Source organism: Sander vitreus, chromosome 6, assembly GCF_031162955.1.
Source record: "Sander vitreus isolate 19-12246 chromosome 6, sanVit1, whole genome shotgun sequence".
Taxonomy (NCBI): Eukaryota; Metazoa; Chordata; class Actinopteri; order Perciformes; family Percidae; genus Sander; species Sander vitreus.
The window spans coordinates 29,539,679-29,560,380 of NC_135860.1; the positions used below are offsets into that span (position 1 = coordinate 29,539,679).

The following is a 20,702-nucleotide window of genomic DNA, read 5'->3' on the forward strand; positions in this document are numbered from 1 at the left end:
AATAATAATCCAATTGTAGCCTCAGAGAAAAGAGGCATGTGAGGCACTGACCCCGAGTGCCTGAGTCACAGAGGAAATGATCATTTACTTCATCCTATGACGAAGCATTCTCTATGCTGAGTCATCCCTGAGTTCAGAGACTGAGCACTCTTCTGGCAGCTTGCCGTGGACAAGTCTACCTTATCAACACACTTTATGTTGTTTCTCTCCTTCCATCTGTAGGTGTTGGGGTCTAACCACAGTGTGACCTGAGCTGATGCCTTTGTTAATATTCATGCAGACTTATGATGTCATCCTCACCACATGCAGTGCTGCTTGCTTTTCTTTTTCTGAACTCCAGATGGGAGTGTTGCCTTGTGTTTGATGTGTCACCGTGCTCTCATTATACAGTATAGGACTTTCAGCTTGCTTCTCTGGTGGTCATTCACAGGAGTTTGGTTGATGGAGGACATCTCAAAATATAGAAAATGTTTTATGTTGTTTTCCCTAAATGATCAGTTTATTGATCACAGTGCATTTGGGGTCTAATATATGTATTTATGTTTTAATGCGATGCATGTTTGCTTCAGGAAAAGGTCATAATTCACCTACGTTATGGTATAAGTTTGATCATGCTCTAACATTTTTATTTTGTCTGTACAGAGAGCTTCAACATTGAGCTGATAGCAACATGCTAGCTGACATGTCATTGTAAATGAAGAGTTCTATTTTGTGGGACTGATCTCAGTACTTAGACTGTATCAGGTAAATATGCATGTAATTATCAATAGCACATACATGTGCCAATTAAAGGGGTGAGTGTCATCGCGAGATCTGAGCGCGGGATTTTCCTCGGCGGTAGGCGGAGACCGGAGCCTACCAGCAGAGTGGACGGTATCCGGCGGCAGCTGCTCTGTCTCTCTGCCGGTTCACAGCTAGGCTATATCCCGTCCCCGTAAACAGCAGCGCCGAGAAGAGACGCACCGAGAAGAGCCGAAAGAGGAGCCGCGCCGAGAAGAGCCCTGAGAGAGGAGCCGCGCTGAGAAGAGCCGCGCCGAGGGGAGCCGCCGCTGGTGTGCTGCCAGCGTCGCCTCTGCTCTGCTGTTGTGTCCGCTGCATGGCTTGTGTTGCCCGCGGCTCAGCATCGTCTGTGGAGCTGCAGGAGGAGAGCTAACGCTAACGTCAACCCAACCTGTCTGCTGCGAGGCAACGTTTCACCAAGAGCCACGGTAAGATGATCGGACAGAGGATGATGGGCTGTGTTGGGCGGGCAGACGGAGCTATATATGTATCGATGTGATAATCCTTTCTTCAGTTTGATAATAGCAACTGTATTCTGTGGATCTCTGCTTTAACATGCAGTTCAATTCTTATCCAGAAATAAAAAAAAAAGGACTAGAATGAGTTTGCGTGATGCAGCTGCTCCCGGTGTGATGATGGGAAGGTTATAGAAGGTGAGGGTTTAAGAACAAGGATCCTTCCTCAGTGTGACTGAGCAGGCAGGGAGCTTTATTTATATTTATATAGGATACAGAGGCTAATTATGACTCATATATAATTAGCCTCTGTATCCTGTTGTTTCTAATATGCTGCATTCAGCGCATGGATTGGCTGCACTGGCTCACTTTAGGAAGTAGTTGCTGTAAGTAAATGTGAAATGTCGTCACATGTGCAATTTTGATTTCATTTGTCAGTTTCTTACGTTTTCCCTGCCCTCTTCGACGTGTGAGAGGTCTGGTGTTGTAAACCCCGTAGTACTTATGATCTTTTTGGAGTAGTTCATTCATTTAAAGCCTTTCTTTCCACAAAACTGAAGTGCTGACCTGTGCAGACAGATGAGTTTGGATCACCCTCTGTGAATACTCTTTAGTCTTAAATGTCTGCAGTTTTGTTCCTAAGATCACTGGTATTCATTTATTTCCACATCCCATAAGTGCTGAGCAGAGTTGTGTCACAGGGGACGTGCTCCCACTCAGTGTGGGCTCCAGTGCTTTGTTAGAGAACAGATTATGCATCATGTACATTATATTCCACTGCAAAGGTGCACATAAACACCTCTGCAGAGAGATGGCCAAGCTGCTGTGCATGCACCTGAAATCTTCAGTTCAGTGAGTCAGACAGTGCTCAGCAGGATTCCTGACACAGTGACCCCAGTACGGGACTAAAAGAGGTGCATCTGATTAGATCTAAGGCTGGCTCTGTCTGTTTATATGCATAACGTGACCCCGTTGTTTGATTTCCTGAGTTTGAAATTGATGTCTAGTTCCATTGTGATTTTGGGCTGTTGGACGTCTGTTAGCCCTGTTTGGGACTGTCTCATCCACTGAGTGGGAGACATAGAAACACTGTGGGGAGTGACTGTGCTCAAGTTACCCAGATGTTTGCAAAATAACCCAGTTATTCTTTATTGTAAAAATATATATATATATATATATATATATATATATATATATATATATATATATATATATATATGTTTGAAAACACCGAAAATCTGATAAAACATAAATCTCCCCTTTGTATCACTAGTCAAAGTGTGAAGGGCCCCTTGTGGCCCTCAGACCTCGGGGGCCTGCGGGCCTGCAGCATCAGGCCTACTGTATGCAGGCTACCCTCAAGTCTAGTTCAGGCTTTTTTCAATGAAAGTCAAACCGCATGTAAGTTAACGGAATGACCTGTTATGAATTAGTGTGAAAGTAATAATCCACTTGCTCCATCTAAAGATTCCGGTTCTTACTGACTTTGTTTTTTTATATATATATATAAGGGCTGTCAAAATATCGCATTAATTTCAATTAATTAATCTGAGAAAAAATAAAAAAATAACGCAGATTAATCGTTCCACATTGACGTTTGACCCGGAGCCGTTCCTAGCCACCAATGGACTGTAAAATGAAGGAGGGAGACGAGAATGTTCTGCCTGGATCATTAATTGGAACATTTACTTGTAAAAGTCTTCTTCCTGCCAACCCTGGCTACCGAAATCTGGTGCCACTGATATGTCTGCACTTCTCTCTGATGCTCTGAAGACGATACCGGCAACACAAACACCGCTGCATGTGACGCTAGTTAACGCTATACTCGATAGCAGCTAACGTTAGCCTACCGCTAGCTAGTTAACACTATACTCGACAGCAGCTAACGTTAGCCTACCGCTAGCTAGTTAACACTATACTCGACAGCAGCTAACGTTAGCCTACCGCTAGCCAGTAGCTGGATTAAACACGGTTAAAATGCTGATAGCTAACGCTAAACGGTGTAAAGTGTGACTGTGTTTTACTGTAGAGGATTCAACACCGGGATGTAACAATCTGCAGCTGCCGTCGGAGAAACAACACAGACGATGCGTTCAATGAAGCTGGTAAACTACAGTCTCGTGGTGCATTTGAAGTTATTGTATTGTCCTTTTCCTATCTGGTTGTTGTTGTTGTTTTTGTCGTTCAACAACAATTTACTAGTGAAATAAGTTATTGGTATTGTTATACGTTATTATTAAATCATTTAATTTTGACCATATGGCCTTAGCAATAAACAAGCCGTTCTTAATGTCACCAACTGTTTAGTACCCTTTTTTTTTCTTTTCTTTTTTTACTTTATTAAAAAGTATCGGTTCAGGCACCGTTAATTATGTATGCGATTAATTTCGATTAATTAATCACATTTTTTAATAGATTGACAGCCCTAATTTATTTATATATATATATATATATATATATATATATATATATATATATATATATATATATATATTCATCCTGCCTGAGGCGTCAGGAGCAAGGAGAACACCACACCACACCACTGCCAGAGGCAAGTAATAATCTTTTTAAAAATAAACTGTCTTAGTGTTAAGGAAAAACTCAGGAGCAGCACAACTCATTCACATACGTTCAGAAGGTTCGGGAGACTAATGACTTACACAGGAGCATTTAATGAACATTCAATTGAGGAGACAATTAAGCAGGCAGTACAGTTTAACCACGATGTGATTGTGCCGTCCCAACTCTCTGAAGTTCCTGTCTTCCTGAAGGTGTATTTTAAGGTGCTGTAGGTAGGATTGAGAAGATCCAGGACTTAGCCAAAAAATGTGAACATCGACAACTTCTCAGTCCCTCCCCCCTTTCTGCTAAAGCCCAAAACGGTCTCCTAAGACCCTTCCCCCACATGGGAGAATGAATGCGTGTGCATGTGATTGACACACAGTTAGACCCCCCCCGGCCCTGATTGGTGCATCTGAACAGGGAGCTGTGGATTTTTGCAAATCTCATTACAGGCTGTAGGTGGAGCCAGAGGAGCCAGATTTATTTTTAAATGACCTGCTTCATGTAGTTCTACTGGAACATGGGGTCAGTTTCAGCAAATATGACAGAAAGTTAGCTTTATAAGGCTTACCTACTGCACCTTTAAACTCATGCTGGAGGCGTTACGTTTAGCTGAACCCTCAACCGAAGCATTGAGAACTTTGTAAGTATACAGACAGTTTATTGAAAAGATTATAGCGAGTCGCATTCTCGTATACAGGCGGCCGCCGTCTTGGGAGCTACAGTCTTCCTAAACTATCTTTTTAATAAACTGTCTGTACACTTACAAAGTTCTCAATGCTTTGGTTAACATTTAGGGACCATCATTATGCTACCGTTGAAGTGTAGTGATATTTTGAGCCTTTTTAGTGGTATAAAATAGCGATTTGTTTTTACTTTCCCTGTGCCCCGAATACTAGCGTTGTAAGCTAATCAGCGGTCCGCGCTAGCTTGTTTCAAGCTACAAACACATTCGATTAGCATGAAATCATGTCCCAGAGAGCGACAGAGTGGGTACACATCTGTTATTAACCCCCAGGTTCGTTTTACGCCGGAATTGTCCGAGATTCAGAGCTGTGAAGCAGCTCATCTTGAGAAGCTAGCGTTAGCTCCAATAGCTCCATGTGTCATCAGAGTAATGCATGTCCATGGAGTCTGTGTTTGATCAACAGCTCTGTGTCCACATCCATGCTGGAATAAGGATAGGGATGCACCAGGGGACGCTTCTGTCCCTGACAGTGTCATACACAGATTCTAACAAGACGGACATCCTTCCGATTCTCCCTTCTATTTCTGTCTCTTTCTGGAATATTGCCTGTTGTCCTATAGAGGATGTCCTTCTCACGTTGTTCCTCTTTTTCTGTCTGTCACACACAAACGCACACAAGGTGTGCAGATTGTCCACATCAGCCTCCGTTTTCTTTGTGTCTTGGGAGAAGAGACGGCATAATGTGGTGGGCAGTCTCGGCCTCATATCTGCTGTGTTTCACCAGGCACAGCGGCTCACTGTTAGCGAACGATACAGAGAAGGACGGACATGTTATTTAGTAGCAGGCTATCAGTCAGGCGGCTAATCAGTCTCTGTTCAGAACAGGCGAGTAGACGGACACGCCGTGTGTCTCACACAGACCAGGGGCTTTTTTTCGGACACCCACTGGCAGACATTATGAAGCAGACAGCCTATGTTTCACCCCCAGACTGGATGGCATTGCACTATATTTATGAAGTAAGTGTGTGTGTGTGTGTGTGTGTGTGTGTGTGTGTGTGTGTGTGTGTGTGTTGCACAGTGAGAGAGAGGGTATGAGACTTGTCTTTGTGCAGCCAGATTATGGCTGCTGGGCCATTCGTTCTCCCCAGTGCCACACTGAGCACCGAGCTGCTTGATCCGAGCTGACAGGCCACATTGGGTCCAGGAATAAAGATGACAGCCAATAAGGACACATCATCAAGGCCAGAGGAGATCGGCAGTCGAGTGGCCGAAGGGAAAGAAAAGCAGGTGGAGGAAGGAAGAAAAATTGACTTAAGCGATAGGCTACAGTTAATGTTCTTCATTTTTATTTCTCTTTTGAAGAGGCATGTCAGGGAAGTCCATAGCAGAAGGAATGTAGAGGGGGAGGGAAGAGCATCTCCAAAGAGAGGGGACTGCGAGTGATGAACACCCGGGGCCGAATGCGCCGCCACTCCTCCCGTGGCTTTGGCTTTCCACCATTCTCATTAACGTGCATTAGACTCTCCAGTGTGCCCCACACCACCTTCCACCACACCACTGGGCTGCTTATCGTCTCCGCAGCAACCACACATGCTAACCAGTAACATTGGGAAAGCCGGAGCTTCAATGTCGGCGTCGCTCGGAGAAAGAGAGAGAGAGAGATCCGTTCTGTAGAGTGGAGAGGAGAAGGATCGCTTTGTGAACCGGTGCGTTCCCGGCGTTTGGGGGAAGAATGGCGCTGCCACATCAGGAGGGTAACGGGTAAATCCTACTCCCGTTCAGACAGATTTCCAGCCCACCAGACCCGGGTTGGGCCAATCACAACTATTTATCTCATATGGGGCGCAAAATATGTGATGGCGTCCTTTTTTGCTCGCGCACCCTTGCACCAGGGACCTGCAGCGAGGAGGGTAAACCTAGCTTAGTAGGAGGAGCACCAGGGAGGCATTTTGGAAAACAACCAAGATGGCTGCAGCCGATTTCTGTTACTGTGACTAGAGAGATTACATTACAGGTCATTTAGCTGACGCTTTTATCCAAAGCGACTTACAATTGCTATATATGTCAGAGGCCTACTATGGGTTAAGTGTCTTGCTCAGGGACACTTTGTTTAATGTTTCTCAGTGGGAATTGAACCCAGATATCCACTGCGCCATCACCCACCAGAGATCTGGACACAGACGCTTACAGTGGCTTCCTTAATAACATGCATACTCAGAAATAGAATATGGAGATGAGACCATTCCCTAGTGTTAGAATAGCTCAGGAGATGGATCCCATGTAATATTTGATTATTTTTAGAATTGCTGTGACCTTTTCCTGATCTGAACATTTTTCTCTGCTCGCTCCTTCACACTGCTGACCAAACACACACACACACACACACACACACACACACACACACACACACACACACACACACACAGGCTTCCTCTGGTTTCTGCATGTTTTAAAGAGCCCGGTGTTGTGCAGCTCTCTGTCTGGAGCCTGTCCATGTGCTGATGCAGATGAGGGGGTTGTGTGCGTGCTGCGCTGTCTTGACTTTGACATTTCAAAGCTTGGCTCGGACAAATTGCAGAGGGCATGGCCACGCGTCCCTGTGGAAGCCAGTGTGCAGGGAGAGGATTCCCAAGGAGTGGCGTAACCCTAACCCCTGTCCCTGCCATTAGGCAGCCTCCTCTTCACACTTCATTTCACTTTAGTTTGGCTGCTGCGTCAGCATCAAGGCAACACTCCAGTATATATTCACATCCACTGGAAACGACATTATGCAGAGTGTAGACAAATCTTTTCCTGGTGGTCTTCATGAGCTGCATTGCTTTCTCTTTAGAATTTAAAGTGCACTGGAGTTTCTCCATATCCAGATTCATTTCCTTTTCTTGTTCTGGATCTTGATGTTGTCTCTCATCCACCAACACATGATGGCTTATGTAACCGTAGCTAACCAATATATCCCTTTTGTGTCCTATATGACCTATATGTCCGTTTTTTCCATTTTTCTGTCATGTCCGAGGCTTAGCTGTGGACCTCCACGGACTGGCCGACAGTTTGGGTTAGGTAAAGCCATGCCGAAAGCACAACAACATAGCCCGCTGCATGCAGCTGTGTGCCTGCTCTGTCTGGACCTAGCATGCTAATGAGGTGGCCACAACAACACGAGAGAGAGAGAGAGAGAGGAAAAAAAAGAGGGTTTGTTGTCTCCACCTCTCAAACCCAGGTCCAGCGTAGAGATGCAGTCATGATGAGTAAACTCATTTATTAGTCAATGGACAGAAAATAAATGTGTATACCCATTTTAATAATTGATTCGTCATTAGATTTGGGCATCGTTTTGATTTGAACAATTTTGATTTCAATTCCAATTCTTCGTTTTGATTCCGGTTCTTATCGATTCCGATTCTTTGAGGGGCGGAGTTGAAACGGGTCACACGCCCATTTCACAGATAAGAGGAACATTTTGTTTTGATTCAATTGTGATTTACAGTTTTACTGGGCTTTTTCAATGTAAAATAAAGCCACACTAGAGCGCCGCTTACTGCGCTCCGTGGCTGCAACACAACAAGCCTTGAGGTACGGTGGTCGCTACAGAAACCAAAACTTGGAAAATTGAAAAAAACAAAAATTTGTAACCGATGATCGGATTGAATCTGTTTTGCAGTTGTCCAAGGTCCTTTTCTTTGAACAATCCTTCGCTGCAACCTTGGTCACCTTTGGTCTTGCGTCCTCTTCGAAGGGAGATTGGCTACAGTACCATGGGCCTTAAAGCTGTTAACAATGGACATGGGACCATCATCTCTGGAGATGGACTTGGAGCCGTGAGATTGTCCAAGTTTGGCTCCGATCTTCTGTCTGTCCTCCTCAGACATTTCTCTGATTTTGTTTCTTTTCTCGTTGCTCAGTGTGGTAAACGCAGTGACACGAAACCGCAGAATGAGTACTTTTCTCTGTTTAAACTGGTTGAATGAGGGATCTTTAGATGTCAGAATCACCTATAGGGCTGAGTACTGAATTCAATACTTTTAAGTAGGGCTGAACAATTTTTGAAAATAATCTAATTGTGATTTTTTTTTTCTAAAATATTGCGATTGCGATTACTTTGTAAGCCCTTTGTCTTCTGTATTATTCAACAAAGACGAGCAATAAATCATTGTATAGTATGAACAATACAAGATTAGATAGATTAAACAAACTGTTCTTTCCTGGAGGCCAGGCCTGGATGTGATGATGAAATTAGGTGATGCATGAATTTATATGAATGACATCTTTTGTTTAACTACTTCAGTCCCAGTAGTATATTGAGCACTGACCGCCTGGTGGAAACATTCATATGAAAGTCAGAAACAAATCACACTAAAGTGCAGATTGCAGAAATATAAAAACAAATAAGTGGCTTTACCACACTTAGTAGTATTATTTAATTATAATTTATGTAAACATGTGGATTGCACTTTTTAAACACTGTCTTTGAACTTTACTAGACAGTTAAATAAGTAAAAATATAGTGTATATACAGTATATACAATGGTGTATTTTTTTTTTACTGCGCACACAGAGGAGCTGCCTCCAGCCCCTCCCTCCCCTCATGAAGTTGCGTGCCGCGTGCATGACAGCGTCAACATTGCACTCACACTCGGAGACAGAGAGGCTATCGTTACGTTAGCAGTAGCATGCTGCTGCTGGTCTCGCCGTGGGATTAACTGTACTAATAAAACCGTTGAAACAACGCAGCCACGCTGCTGTGAAACTCCCCGAACGTCATTTATCAGAGTCTGGTTGTTACCCCTCTCCTCCACTCCATAGATTTATAACGGAGCTAGCTAACTGGAGCTAACCGTTAATCAGAGCTAATCGTTGCTAACCGAGCCTTCAGTTCTGCGTGCCTGTGTCCATTAACTGTATGCATGGACTCGAGCCCGGATAAAACCCTTCATTTTATTAAAATGGCTGTAAAAGTTTTAAACTACAACTCCAGAGTTGTTTGAATGACAGAAATCTGCTCAAGGTACGGCGTAGCGTTAGCGTGCTAAGTTGATGCTTTCTCTGCGGGTGCACACCGATTTGCTCTCGCGAGTCACATGACCAAATCGCAGCCCGATAATCGGCTGTTGGACAGTCTGGCGAGGACAGTGACTCGAGTCTGTTCGGTGTGTTCCGTGCCGTCGTCCGTCCGAGGAGCCGTTGGCCTTCATTTTGGTTGATTTGACATGTTGCGTCAGAGGACGGGCAGTCGGACTCCATGACCATTCTGATTGGTGGAGTGCTGACCCGGAAATGACGAGCGGGATGAGCGTGACTAAGCCTCTCAAAATCTGACGGAAATCTTTTAAACTGACCTTTTGTCGATCTGAAATTAGTTCTCTCTTAAAATGTTTTCAGAAACACGTTTCGGTGAACTATTTTAGTACAATATGAGATCGCATTCTGAACAAGCCGCCATTATGCCTGGTTGAAAAGTCCGGGAGCAGGCAGACCCACGTGACGCGTTTTGTCCAATCAGCGGCCGGTTTTCATCTTTTGGGGCGACAATACAGATTAGCACCGCCTGCTGTTATGGAGACGTATAACACGCTCAAGTCGGCGTCGCTTCGGTGTGTTCTGAGGTTCACCTGCTTGAAATGTTGAGGGATGGGTCATGATTTTCGAATCTTCGAATAGTCAATAAATTCAAAAAAATCAAATAGTTTAGAACTATTTTAACAGTGTTATGGTTTTAGTCCTTCCTTGTATGTATGATGTAACGTATGATCTTTTTACCCTCATCACAGACCATGAAAGTGGTGTGCTTTTGCAACTTTTAACAGGCTCTTTTAACTTGTCCAACAGCTTCCCCAACATTCAGTTCACATTGTAAAGATAGCTGCATGTAAGATGCAAAGTGCTCTGTGGATTTGATCACAGTCAAGTATTATTGTCGTTTACATCCTTAAGTAGAGAATAGCTAGTTGGATATTTCAGTGTTCAGCTGTGAGACTTATTAACTTTGTATGCATTTTAAGACTCGTTTTTTCAGTCAGACTGATCTCATTAAGTGCCAGTTCGTATGCCGTTTTTGCGTGTTATCAAGACGCGTAATCTGTTTTTTTAGCGTGTTTATCAACGCCGTCTGGCCTCCATTGACCTACATTAATATGTGAACTATCGCCATAGCGAGTAGTATGAAAGGACGGAGGTTGTTTGGGGTGGCGGATGGGTAAAACACAGGACTTTCACCCAGGAGAGCCGGGATCACGTCGCGCGTGTGGCGTCTATCAACCGGTTTTTTTTTTTGTGATGTTGGTCGCCGTCGTGTTTTTGTCGTTTTTTTTTTTTTTTGGACTAAAGCCTTTCCCAATGTTCTTTCCCTAAACCCAACCATGCGTGTGACGTTCTCGCGATAAGTATGTTTACATCCGCTGTATACAGCGTAGACATACACGTGGATAGCTCAAAATGCGTACAGATAACACGCCACTTGGCTTTAGGAAAGTGGCGTGTATGTTTACGCAAAGTCATGATGCCATGTTGACATTGTCCTCTCTTCTGTGGAGCAGCTGCTTTTTGAATTGTGCATGTTGTGCCCGTATGCATTCAACTGAGTTTCATCACAAAGAGTGACCCTGTTGCCAGTGACATATTGTACTTGTTGGGATGACAGAAATAGCCCAGGGACTCTGCTGTGCTCTGCAGAACGGAGGCAGCACGCAAGAAACCGGAGGAAGAATGGAACGAGAGAGAGAGTGCCACTGTTGTTTTTGTCATACTTCAATGCAGAACTCAGAATATTATGCAGCAAAAAAAGATGACATGTTTTTACATGACAAGGTTGATTTTTGTGAGCTTTCACACCATGAATAAAGGCATCAACCAATCACAACGTGTTAATGGGGATTAGAACACAACAACACGGACGCAGTAGTCCAAACCAAGATGGCAATCTTTATGACTCCTTTCAACAAAGGAAGCAGATACCAGATCCACTCCTTCCTTTCTTACCTTTTCATAATAAAAGCCTGAGACCTATACACTGCGTAACTGTTTACCAGAGTGAACGCAGATTCACTCAGAGCATTTGGCTTAAAGGAAACTCAATAAAACAGCTTACAGAAGTTATGGCTACTGACCTCAGACTGCCAGATGCTGCTCTGGGTCAGCGCCGGTAGCTGGTCTGCACCAATTTCAAACCTTTTATTGAACTGTGGTAAATGTGCATCGCTGCCTGTGTTTAGGGCTGGGTACCAAATTCAATACTTTTTAGGCACCGACCGAATTGTCTCCTTAGTATCGAAAAATGCCTCGTCGTTCAATACCCAATTTCAACACCTACAGTAAGGAGTAACTCTCATCAGCGTCAGGGAGCGATTAAGCATGCAGCATGTTTCTACCAGCATCTAATAATGCTTGTGATTGGCTGTGAAGAAACTCTGTTACGCAAAGAGACGGGGCTCACGTAGTAGGAGCAGAAAAATAAATAAGATTTGTGCCGTAATGTTGTAATTTCTTTCGTGCGTGCGTGCGTGCGTGTGTGGTTGCTTTAGTTTCAGAGAGGGAAAGAGTCACTCTCCTGGTCCTTTTCCCTCCCCGTAGCTGTGTGTTGGTGCATGTTGAGTGAGGAGAGTGTGTGTTCTTGTTTAACTATATTCGTGGGGTCCAAAAACCGGGAATACAGTATACTTGTGGGGTCCGGACAGCTTTGTGGGGCCAAAATGCTGGACCCCACAACTTCAAAGGGCTCTTTGAGGGTTAAGAATTAGGTGAGGGTAAGGGTAAGGGTTAAGGTTAGGCATTTAGTTGTGATGGTTAGGGTAAGGGGCTAGGGAATGCATTATATCAATGACCGGTCCCCACAAAGATAGTGTGTGTGTGTGTGTGTGTGAGAGATTTAGTTTAGTTTCAGAGAGGGAAAGAGTCACTCTCCTGGTCCCTTTCCCTCCCCGCAGCTGTGTGTTGGTGCATGTTGAAAAAGTGAGCGAGGAGTAAAATAGCAGTAATGAATGTATGTGGAACCTTTGCTCTAGGTTAATCTAGCCCTTAGATGGGTATTTAGCATGCTAGTTGGCTGGTGTTTGCCGCCAGCTGCTGGCAGTTAACTGTTGCTTTGATTTTGACTCTCTCAATGACTCACTTGTTCCCTCAGTATGATGAGTAGAGTTGTTCTGTTCTCTGTGCCTCCTCACAGTTTAATTTGTCTTGACATATCCAGGGAGGGTGACAGGGGATGTAAGGTTAGGAAAATGTCTCATTTGTTTGCCAAGGTAAATACCCACAATTCCCAAAGGTGAGAGCAGAACCTGCTCTCATGAATCACTGCATGGTGTCGCTTACATAAAGGGCACTGCAGCATTATACTGTAGGCTTGACTATTGATTTAGTAATTATACCAGTGCTCTTTTCTTTTCTCCTGCACTGGTAATAAGGTAATTACTACAATATTAAAGGTGACCTATTATCTTTTTTTTCTGTATTTTCTGTCATATCTATAATGTAACAATGCTAGATGTTCAGATGTTGAATGTAGCCAAAGCTTCAAATAATGAGGTAAACAAATTTAAAAGAAATCCCTGTGAGCCTAAACCTCAGATTTTCCACTGTTGTGAACCCTACGGTTTCAGCAGTTTGTTCTTCTCTTGGCTCCGTGTGAACGCCCCCCGTTCAGGAGTAACGTAAGTTAGAGCGAGAATGGCAGGTGTGTGAGTGAGTGATGTCCGTGCCTGTGTTTGAGGGTGAGCGAGCGGTAACGGGGCGTGCACTACTAAGTTAGGAAAAGTGAGAGGAAAAATAGATAGCAAAGACAATGTAAAGTGAGTTAAACGTGATCAATAAAACAAGCTTCTCAAGACACGGTGGCGTCATCTGTTGTCAGTTAGTCTTGCGTTGCCTGACCTTAAAGACCTTTTACTCCACAGCGCTGCGGAGTAAAGTAATCAAAACTGCCGGTAAAGTGAAGGGCATTACCCCCGAAAAAAGCATCGGCTTAATCCTTACATTTGTTGCAGCACAGTGTTTCCATTGCAGCTCAACGTGAGTCATAACTGTGTTTTGCTGTCATTTATGGTTGCACTGCTTTCACTCATCTCCTTTGATCTATTTCACAGACAGTCCAGAAAGCTCTATTATCAATAAAGTTAAAAACAAAAAAGGTGTGCCGAAGGCAGGGCATGGCAGAGGCTCTGCAGGCTAGCAGCTGAGCAGACAGAGAGCAGAGAGGGCAGTCCCCCAACTTGTTGCTCTCCAATATAAGCTGCTTTGTTTTAGGTTACAAAAACGTGCATGCAGGCTAAAATTCAAATTCAAGCTATGAGCAGAGGGAAACTCAGCTAGCTGCTAGTATATATAGCAGTGTACAGTAATGTGCAATTGTAACACACTGCAGTACTTCAGCGACAGCAGAGATTCCGGAAATCCGGAAATGCTGACCAATCAGAGCAGACTGGGCTTTTATCTGGAGGGGGCTTAAAGGAGAATTCCGGCCAATTTTTACGCAATCTTGATCGCTATAGTTACGCGAGTACTTTCGATAGAAAAACCCCCGACCCGAATCAGTGCAGGTAACACGGAGAAGCTGCAGCTACGTACTACAAGCGTCCCCTGAGCTAAAACGGCAGTGGTCGGGGCAAGTTTTAGAGTGCCTTTGTGCCTCTTAACAGACACAAAATGCAATTAATATGTATGTGCCACATGAACAGGGCCCTTACGTGTCAACAAGATGCGTTTTCAACTCAGACATTGTTTAAATTCACCTACCCTGGTCCCTGTCTCGATCCTGCCGATAGCCGGTATTCCCCCCTAAAATAAACAGTAGTGCGGTAGTAGCTGTTAGCTGCTAACTGCCCTCCGGTGAGTGTGTACAGCCAGATAGCCGTTAGCTGCTAGCTGCCGTCCGGTGAGTGTATTCAGCCTGGCTTCTGTGATAATCATCCCAATAAAAATCCACGGAGCGCCCGGTGGTCTGGTGGATGTCCTGTATAGGACAGATCATGCCTTCGCAGCGAAAGGTTTAGATTATTTCCCCCTCAAAATAGGTAATTGAGCACTGTAGTGGTTATGACCATATCAGTGACTATGTAACTACATGGAAACGGGATAAACAATGTCTGTGGCTTGCACAGTAATAGCGTTACTGAAGCTTAGCTGTAGCATCGCGCTGTCTCCTGGGAATTCAGTTGTAGCAGGAAAAGGTAAACAGTAGTGTGCAGACTGGAGCGTAGTGTGTGAAGAGCGGAGTTGTTTATAAGGGAAGAAGCTTGGAGTAACGTAACTATGGAGAATATAGCAGATATACAACACACGGAAGAGCCTTTTGAGTTTGATGGTCGTCCTTATTTATTTGAACCCGAGTATACAGACGAAGAACTAGCCTCACAAGAGTTGGAAAGAACGAGACAGACAAAGGGGAAACGGGCAGATGAACTTGATGCTCCAAACGCAAGCTAAAGCTAGCCTTCAGTAACTGGAGGACATAGCCACACCACCGCCGCTATTGGGATGATTATCACAAAAGCCTGGCTGAATACACTCACCAGACGGCAGCTAATGGCTAACGGCTATCTGGCTGTACACACTCACCGGAGGGCAGCTAGCAGCTAACAGCTACTACCGCACTACTGTTTATTTTAGGGGGGAATACACTTCAAGACGTGACATGACCTGTCCTCTGGAGGACATATCCACACCACCACCTCTCCGTGGATTGTTATTGGGATGATTATTACAGAAGCCTGTCTGAATACACTCACTGGACGGCAGCTAACGGCTATCAGCTAGCAGGGCAAGCTAGCTACCGGCAGGATCGATACAAGGACCAGGGTAGGTGAATTTAAACAATGTCTGAGTTGAAAACGCATCTTGTTGACACGTAAGGGCCCTGTTCATGTGGCACAGACATATTAATTGTTGTAAAATAATAAATAATTTTTGTTTCTGTTAAGAGGCACAAAGGCACTCTAAAACTTGCCCCGACCACTGCCGTTTTAGCTCAGGGGACGCTTGTAGTACGTAGCTGCAGCTTCTCCGTGTTACCTGCACTGATTCGGGTCAGGGTTTTTTTTCTATTGAAAGTGCTCGCGTAGCTATAGTGATCAAGATTAACGTAAAAATTGGCCGGAATTCTCCTTTTTAAAGAGACAGGCGCTCCAGCAGAGCATCTCAGACAGAGGGGGAATACAGGAGCAGCATCCATGGCCAGTATGATAATAAGTTTTATTTTTTTTCTTTTAACATTATAGCATGTAAACATGTTCTAGTAGAATCACAAAATATGTATAAGTATGAACCTGAAAGCTGTATTATCTCCTTTAAAGACTTAGTTGTGGTTTTAGTTTGGCTTAATTCATTTGTTCTCAACCATATGTTTTTCTTTCTCCTCACCTACCCTGCCCTATCCTCCCCCTTTCCCCCTGTGGTCACCCCCCTGCTCCACCCTCTTCTCCCTTTCCCAAGTTGTTGTCTGGTGGCGGATGTCTCGTCGCCTTCCTCTGAGGTTGGAGGCCAGTGGGAGTGGAGAGGAGGCTCTGCAGCAGCAGTGATGCGGACTACAGCGGCTGGCTGCAGGATGAGCGTGGGCGCGCTTCTCAACGGGCTGCTGGTCTCCGTAGTCGCAGCTCTGCTTTGGAAGTATTCCAAGCTGAGTGAGCACGCCACCCTGCTGGAGGAAGAGCTGCACATGACACGGCAGTCCCAGGAGCTTTCGCAGGCCCACATCGACTACCATGTTGCCCTGCAGGCCCTTCAGGAGCACGGCACCCGCATGGTCTGCACCGGCAAGATGCACACCGACCGCATCTGCCGCTTTGACTACCTCTGCTACTGCTCGGAGGCAGAGGAGTTTGTGTTCTTCCACTCCAACTCCTCTGTCATGTTGCCCAACCTGGGGTCGAGGCGTTTTCAACCTGCCCTGCTGGACCTGTCCTCAGTAGAGGACCACAACACCCAGTACTTTAACTTTTTAGAGCTCCCAGTGGCTGCTTTAAAGTTCATGCCCAAGCCTGTGTTTGTACCAGATGTGACACTAATCCTTAACCGGTTTAATCCAGACAACTTAATGCATGTGTTCCATGATGACCTGATCCCAGCCTTCTACACTATGAAACAGTATTCCGACTTGGATGATGAGGCGCGCTTGGTTTTTATGGAGGGCTGGGCTGAAGGCCCACACTTTGACCTCTACAGACTTCTCAGCAGCAAGCAGCCGCTGCTCAAAGAGCAGCTGAGGAACTTTGGCAAGCTCATGTGTTTTACTAAATCTTACGTTGGCCTGTCCAAGATGACCACCTGGTACCAGTACGGTTTTGTTCAACCTCAGGGGCCCAAAGCCAACATGTTGGTCTCAGGAAATGAGATCCGGCAGTTTGCCAGGGCTCTGATGGAGAAAATGAACATCACAAGGGGGGAGGAAATGGAGAAGGATGGAGGGAATGCTGAAGATGATAAAGAGAAAAAGGCTGAATACATAGTTGTGTTCAGTCGTTCAGCAACAAGGCTGATCGTGAATGAAGCGGAGCTAATCATGGCGCTGGCCCAGGAGTTCCAGATGAGAGTGGTCACAGTGTCCCTGGAGGAACAGTCTTTCCCCGGTATCGTCCAGGTGATCAGCGGGGCTTCCATGTTGGTCAGTATGCATGGGGCTCAGCTGATCACCTCTCTCTTCCTCCCCAGAGGAGCTGCCGTGGTGGAGCTGTTCCCTTTTGCAGTGAACCCAGAGCAGTACACCCCGTATAAAACCCTAGCCACCCTCCCAGGCATGGACCTTCACTACGTCTCCTGGAGGAACACCAAGGAGGAGAACACCATCACCCACCCAGACCGACCCTGGGAACAAGGGGGCATCGCCCACTTGGAAAAGGAGGAGCGAGAGCGAATACTGGCGAGCAAAGATGTCCCCCGGCACCTGTGCTGCCGCAACCCAGAGTGGCTCTACCGGATCTACCAGGACACTTTGGTGGACATCCCTTCCTTTGTGGAAGTCCTCAAAGAGGGCATGAAGACAAAGCCCAGCGTGAAGAAGTTAAAGTCAACCAGCACAGTCCACCCAGGCCGGGTCAGAGAAGCCCAGTGTCAGACCTTAGTCCAAACCCCTAACGAGGCTAAACTCACCGTCTCCTGGCAGATCCCGTGGAATCTGAAGTACCTGAAGGTGAGAGAGGTGAAGTACGAGGTGTGGATCCAGGAGCAGGGAGAGAACACCTACATGCCTTACATCCTCCCCCAGCAGAACTACACCTTTTCAGAGAACATTAAGCCCTTCACCACCTACCTGGTGTGGGTCAGGTGCATCTTCAACAAGAACCTCCTGGGCCCCTTCGCAGATGTTTTGATGTGCAGGACCTAACCCAAACACTTCTACACAAAGCTTGTTCCGGACTATCAGTTGGAACAGTGGAGTGGAGTGTTCGCTTACAGTTTGTCCACTTATTTGTCATATCCGTCCAATCCTAGAGCAGGCTGCTGAACTCTTGCCCAGCACTGTTTCCTTGGCCAGCACAGACAACATAGATACTTCTGCTAGAGCTGCAAAAGACTGAACCCCAGGGTCAGAACTCTACGGCATCGGCCGTTAATGAATGGAAAGTGTATTTCCTGTACCTATGAAAGAAGTGAAAGTGCTCTACTGAAAATACCAGAACTTAAATCGGCAGATTTATTTATGTGCAAATAATATATAACACGTTTTTTACGTATAAGTCCAAACACTGGTTCTTTACTTTTTACAGAATGCAATATAGCTTTCCTGTGAAGATCATAAAAAGATTTTAGACTAGCAAGATTTGTAATGTTTTCTGACTTGTCCAGTGTCTCCTGTGTGCGTGATACCTGTGTGGCTTAGTTTACCTACCAGCTGTCTGATTCCATACACCATTATCTTCTGAACCTAGCCAAAACCAAAGCAACATTTTCCATCATTCACAGCCTATTACTTTTTCATGTTCTACATCTTTCACACTTCTAATGTTGGCTCAGATTTATACAGTTTTAAACCTAGTCTCTAAAGACATTGTAAAGGATTGGTGTAAGAGAACTGTCAAGCAAGAGTTTTCATGAATGCCACAGTAATCAATGTTTCTGACATAGGTGGAATTTCATTCTATGGAGCATTTTGTGATGAAAGATCTTCAATTGTTCCAAGTGTTTGTGTTTCCACAGTGCCCAGCCGCAAATAATCAGTTTTACTGTATAAATAAAAGATTTCTCTCTAATTGGCACTAATTACAACCATAACTATTTGAGTGGAGAGTGAATTGAGTACGCCAGGCTATAATTAGTAGACAGTCAGCTTTCCATTATGATAAGAAGGCCTGTTGCTGCGTAGGATTAACTAAAATGAAATTCCCAGCAATGTCTTAACTTTTCTCCGAGGTTTTCCAGCTGTTAAGGAGAATGTTGAGATTGAAACAGACGTGAAGCTGGCTGTTTCTAAGAAAGTGCTGCTTGTTGGTTGGTGTGTGTGAGTATGTGCTGTAGCAAGAGATGGTTTATGGCACAAGTTAAAGGTGCTCTGAGCGATGTTGGGTGACGTCACTTCTTGTTGACGTTCGAAGTATTGTCAAACAAAACGGAGGTGGCTGGAACGCTGTTATGTTTGGTGGTGCAGGTTGGCACAGTTTGTTTTTGTTGGCGTTTGTGGAGCCTGGGCTGTCTACAGACAAACAGTGTGTTCAGGGGACAGGCAGCTCGCGGATAGGGAGGAGATGTTTGCTGTATGTGACAAAGAATGTAGCCTAAAAAACGCGTAACATCGCTTAGAGCACCTTTAAAAACTGCTCCCAACATGCAGGGCCGACTCTAGCCCTTTGGTTGCCCTAGGCGAGATTGAGTTTTGTGAAAATAAAGTGATAATTGCAAGAATAAAGTCACTATATTTCAGAAAATAATCTACCTGCACCATAGTGTGCTGTGCATGACGTGATTGCTCTGCTGATACGGTAGATCTCAGACCTTCTGACAGACTCAGAGCCCCGTTTGAGACTCTGACTGACACAAAGTTTATGGAAGTGGCTGTACGCTGCTCTACGTCGGAGTTGGAAAACCGAAACTACTGCAGAAATACACGGAGCACAAACGGGACAGATCTGCCGCAGCATTCCCACAGCAGAGCGCGTCCTTTATAAACCTGAATCTGCACAGACCACGGAAGGCGCTGCAGCAGCTCTGTGGTCTGAGCCGCTGCTCGTTTCTGTTTTTACAGCGAGAGTGGACGCTAAGCGACGCACAGGTCTGCTTCAGAGCTCCGTGTGTCTGACCCACAGACTGGAAACGTCACGTCACGGGAACTTCAAACTAAATCATTAGTTTGAAGTTTAGGAAGTGATCGACAATAATCATCAATCCAATCTAATAATCAGGTTGACAAGTAAACGTGTGGCTAAGGGGGCGCCCTAGGATGATCATGTTTAATAAACGTTTTATTTCGCTTGTCATTCTAATTCTATTATTAATGAGAAGTTACCTAAGGGCGACACGGCGCCCCCAACACATTTGACGCTCTAGGCAATCACCTAGTTCGCCTATAGCAATCGCCGGCCTTGCCAACATGTTGTGTGATATTGTACTTCATATCTATGAGCAATACTTTGCCCTCTTTGTTTGACTGCTCGTCACCTTTGTTCACTGATATTTTCTCCTAAAGTTCTGAATGCAGTTCTGTTGCTGATGCACGTTTAAGAGATTGCCATTGTTGTGTGTGCAGGACGTGATGTGTTTGTATTGTTGGCTAGATTTGTGCGTGCCCCTGTCCCACCTCGGTGTGTGCTCAGTGAAACCTTTTCTACATTAGCAAATAGTTTCTTTTCCAGTAACTGTGATTGAATAAAGAGGCTTATTTCTTACAGTATCTGTTCGGTCTCAGCAGTTTCTGTCAGTAACACAATTTTACAATGCTTAACCCAAGACCATATATTGATCAATAAGAGAAAACACAACGCACAGTCTCGTTCATCTTTCCACAAAGAACATTTCTGGTATCATTGATTAGATAAATCATAATTAGAAACCAGCCAGGATATTTAGTGTGTCCAGGTTGTATGACTAAGCTTAAAGGAATACAATAAAGTGGCAAACAGTTCTCAGGGAAACCAAATCTATCTGGGGGAGAGGCTGGGACTTTATCTGAGGTGGTGAAGTTAAAGGTCCAGTGTGTAACGTGTTTAGTTGTTCATCAAAATCTGTGTTGCCTGTTCAGAAACTGGTCCTTTTTCATGAATATTTACCACCACCATCAATTCCAAGTATTCCTTTTGGCTTTTCAC

At 44.9% G+C, this 20,702-nt stretch overlaps 1 protein-coding gene across 1 annotated transcript; it reads left to right on the forward strand.

Moving 5' to 3' along the window:
* Positions 1-855: 855 nt before the first annotated feature.
* Positions 856-20,287, forward strand: pomgnt2 (protein O-linked mannose N-acetylglucosaminyltransferase 2 (beta 1,4-)). Its single transcript, XM_078253659.1, has 2 exons — positions 856-1,208; positions 15,901-20,287. The coding sequence occupies exon 2, from the start codon at positions 15,986-15,988 to the stop codon at positions 17,786-17,788; it is 1,803 nt and encodes a 600-aa protein (XP_078109785.1). The 5' UTR covers positions 856-1,208; positions 15,901-15,985; the 3' UTR covers positions 17,789-20,287.
* The last annotated feature ends 415 nt before the right edge of the window (positions 20,288-20,702 follow it).

Coding starts and splice junctions, on each gene's coding strand:
- pomgnt2 (XM_078253659.1), top strand. CDS start 15,986: ATGCGGACTACAGCGGCTGGCTGCAGGATGAGCGTGGGCGCGCTTCTC.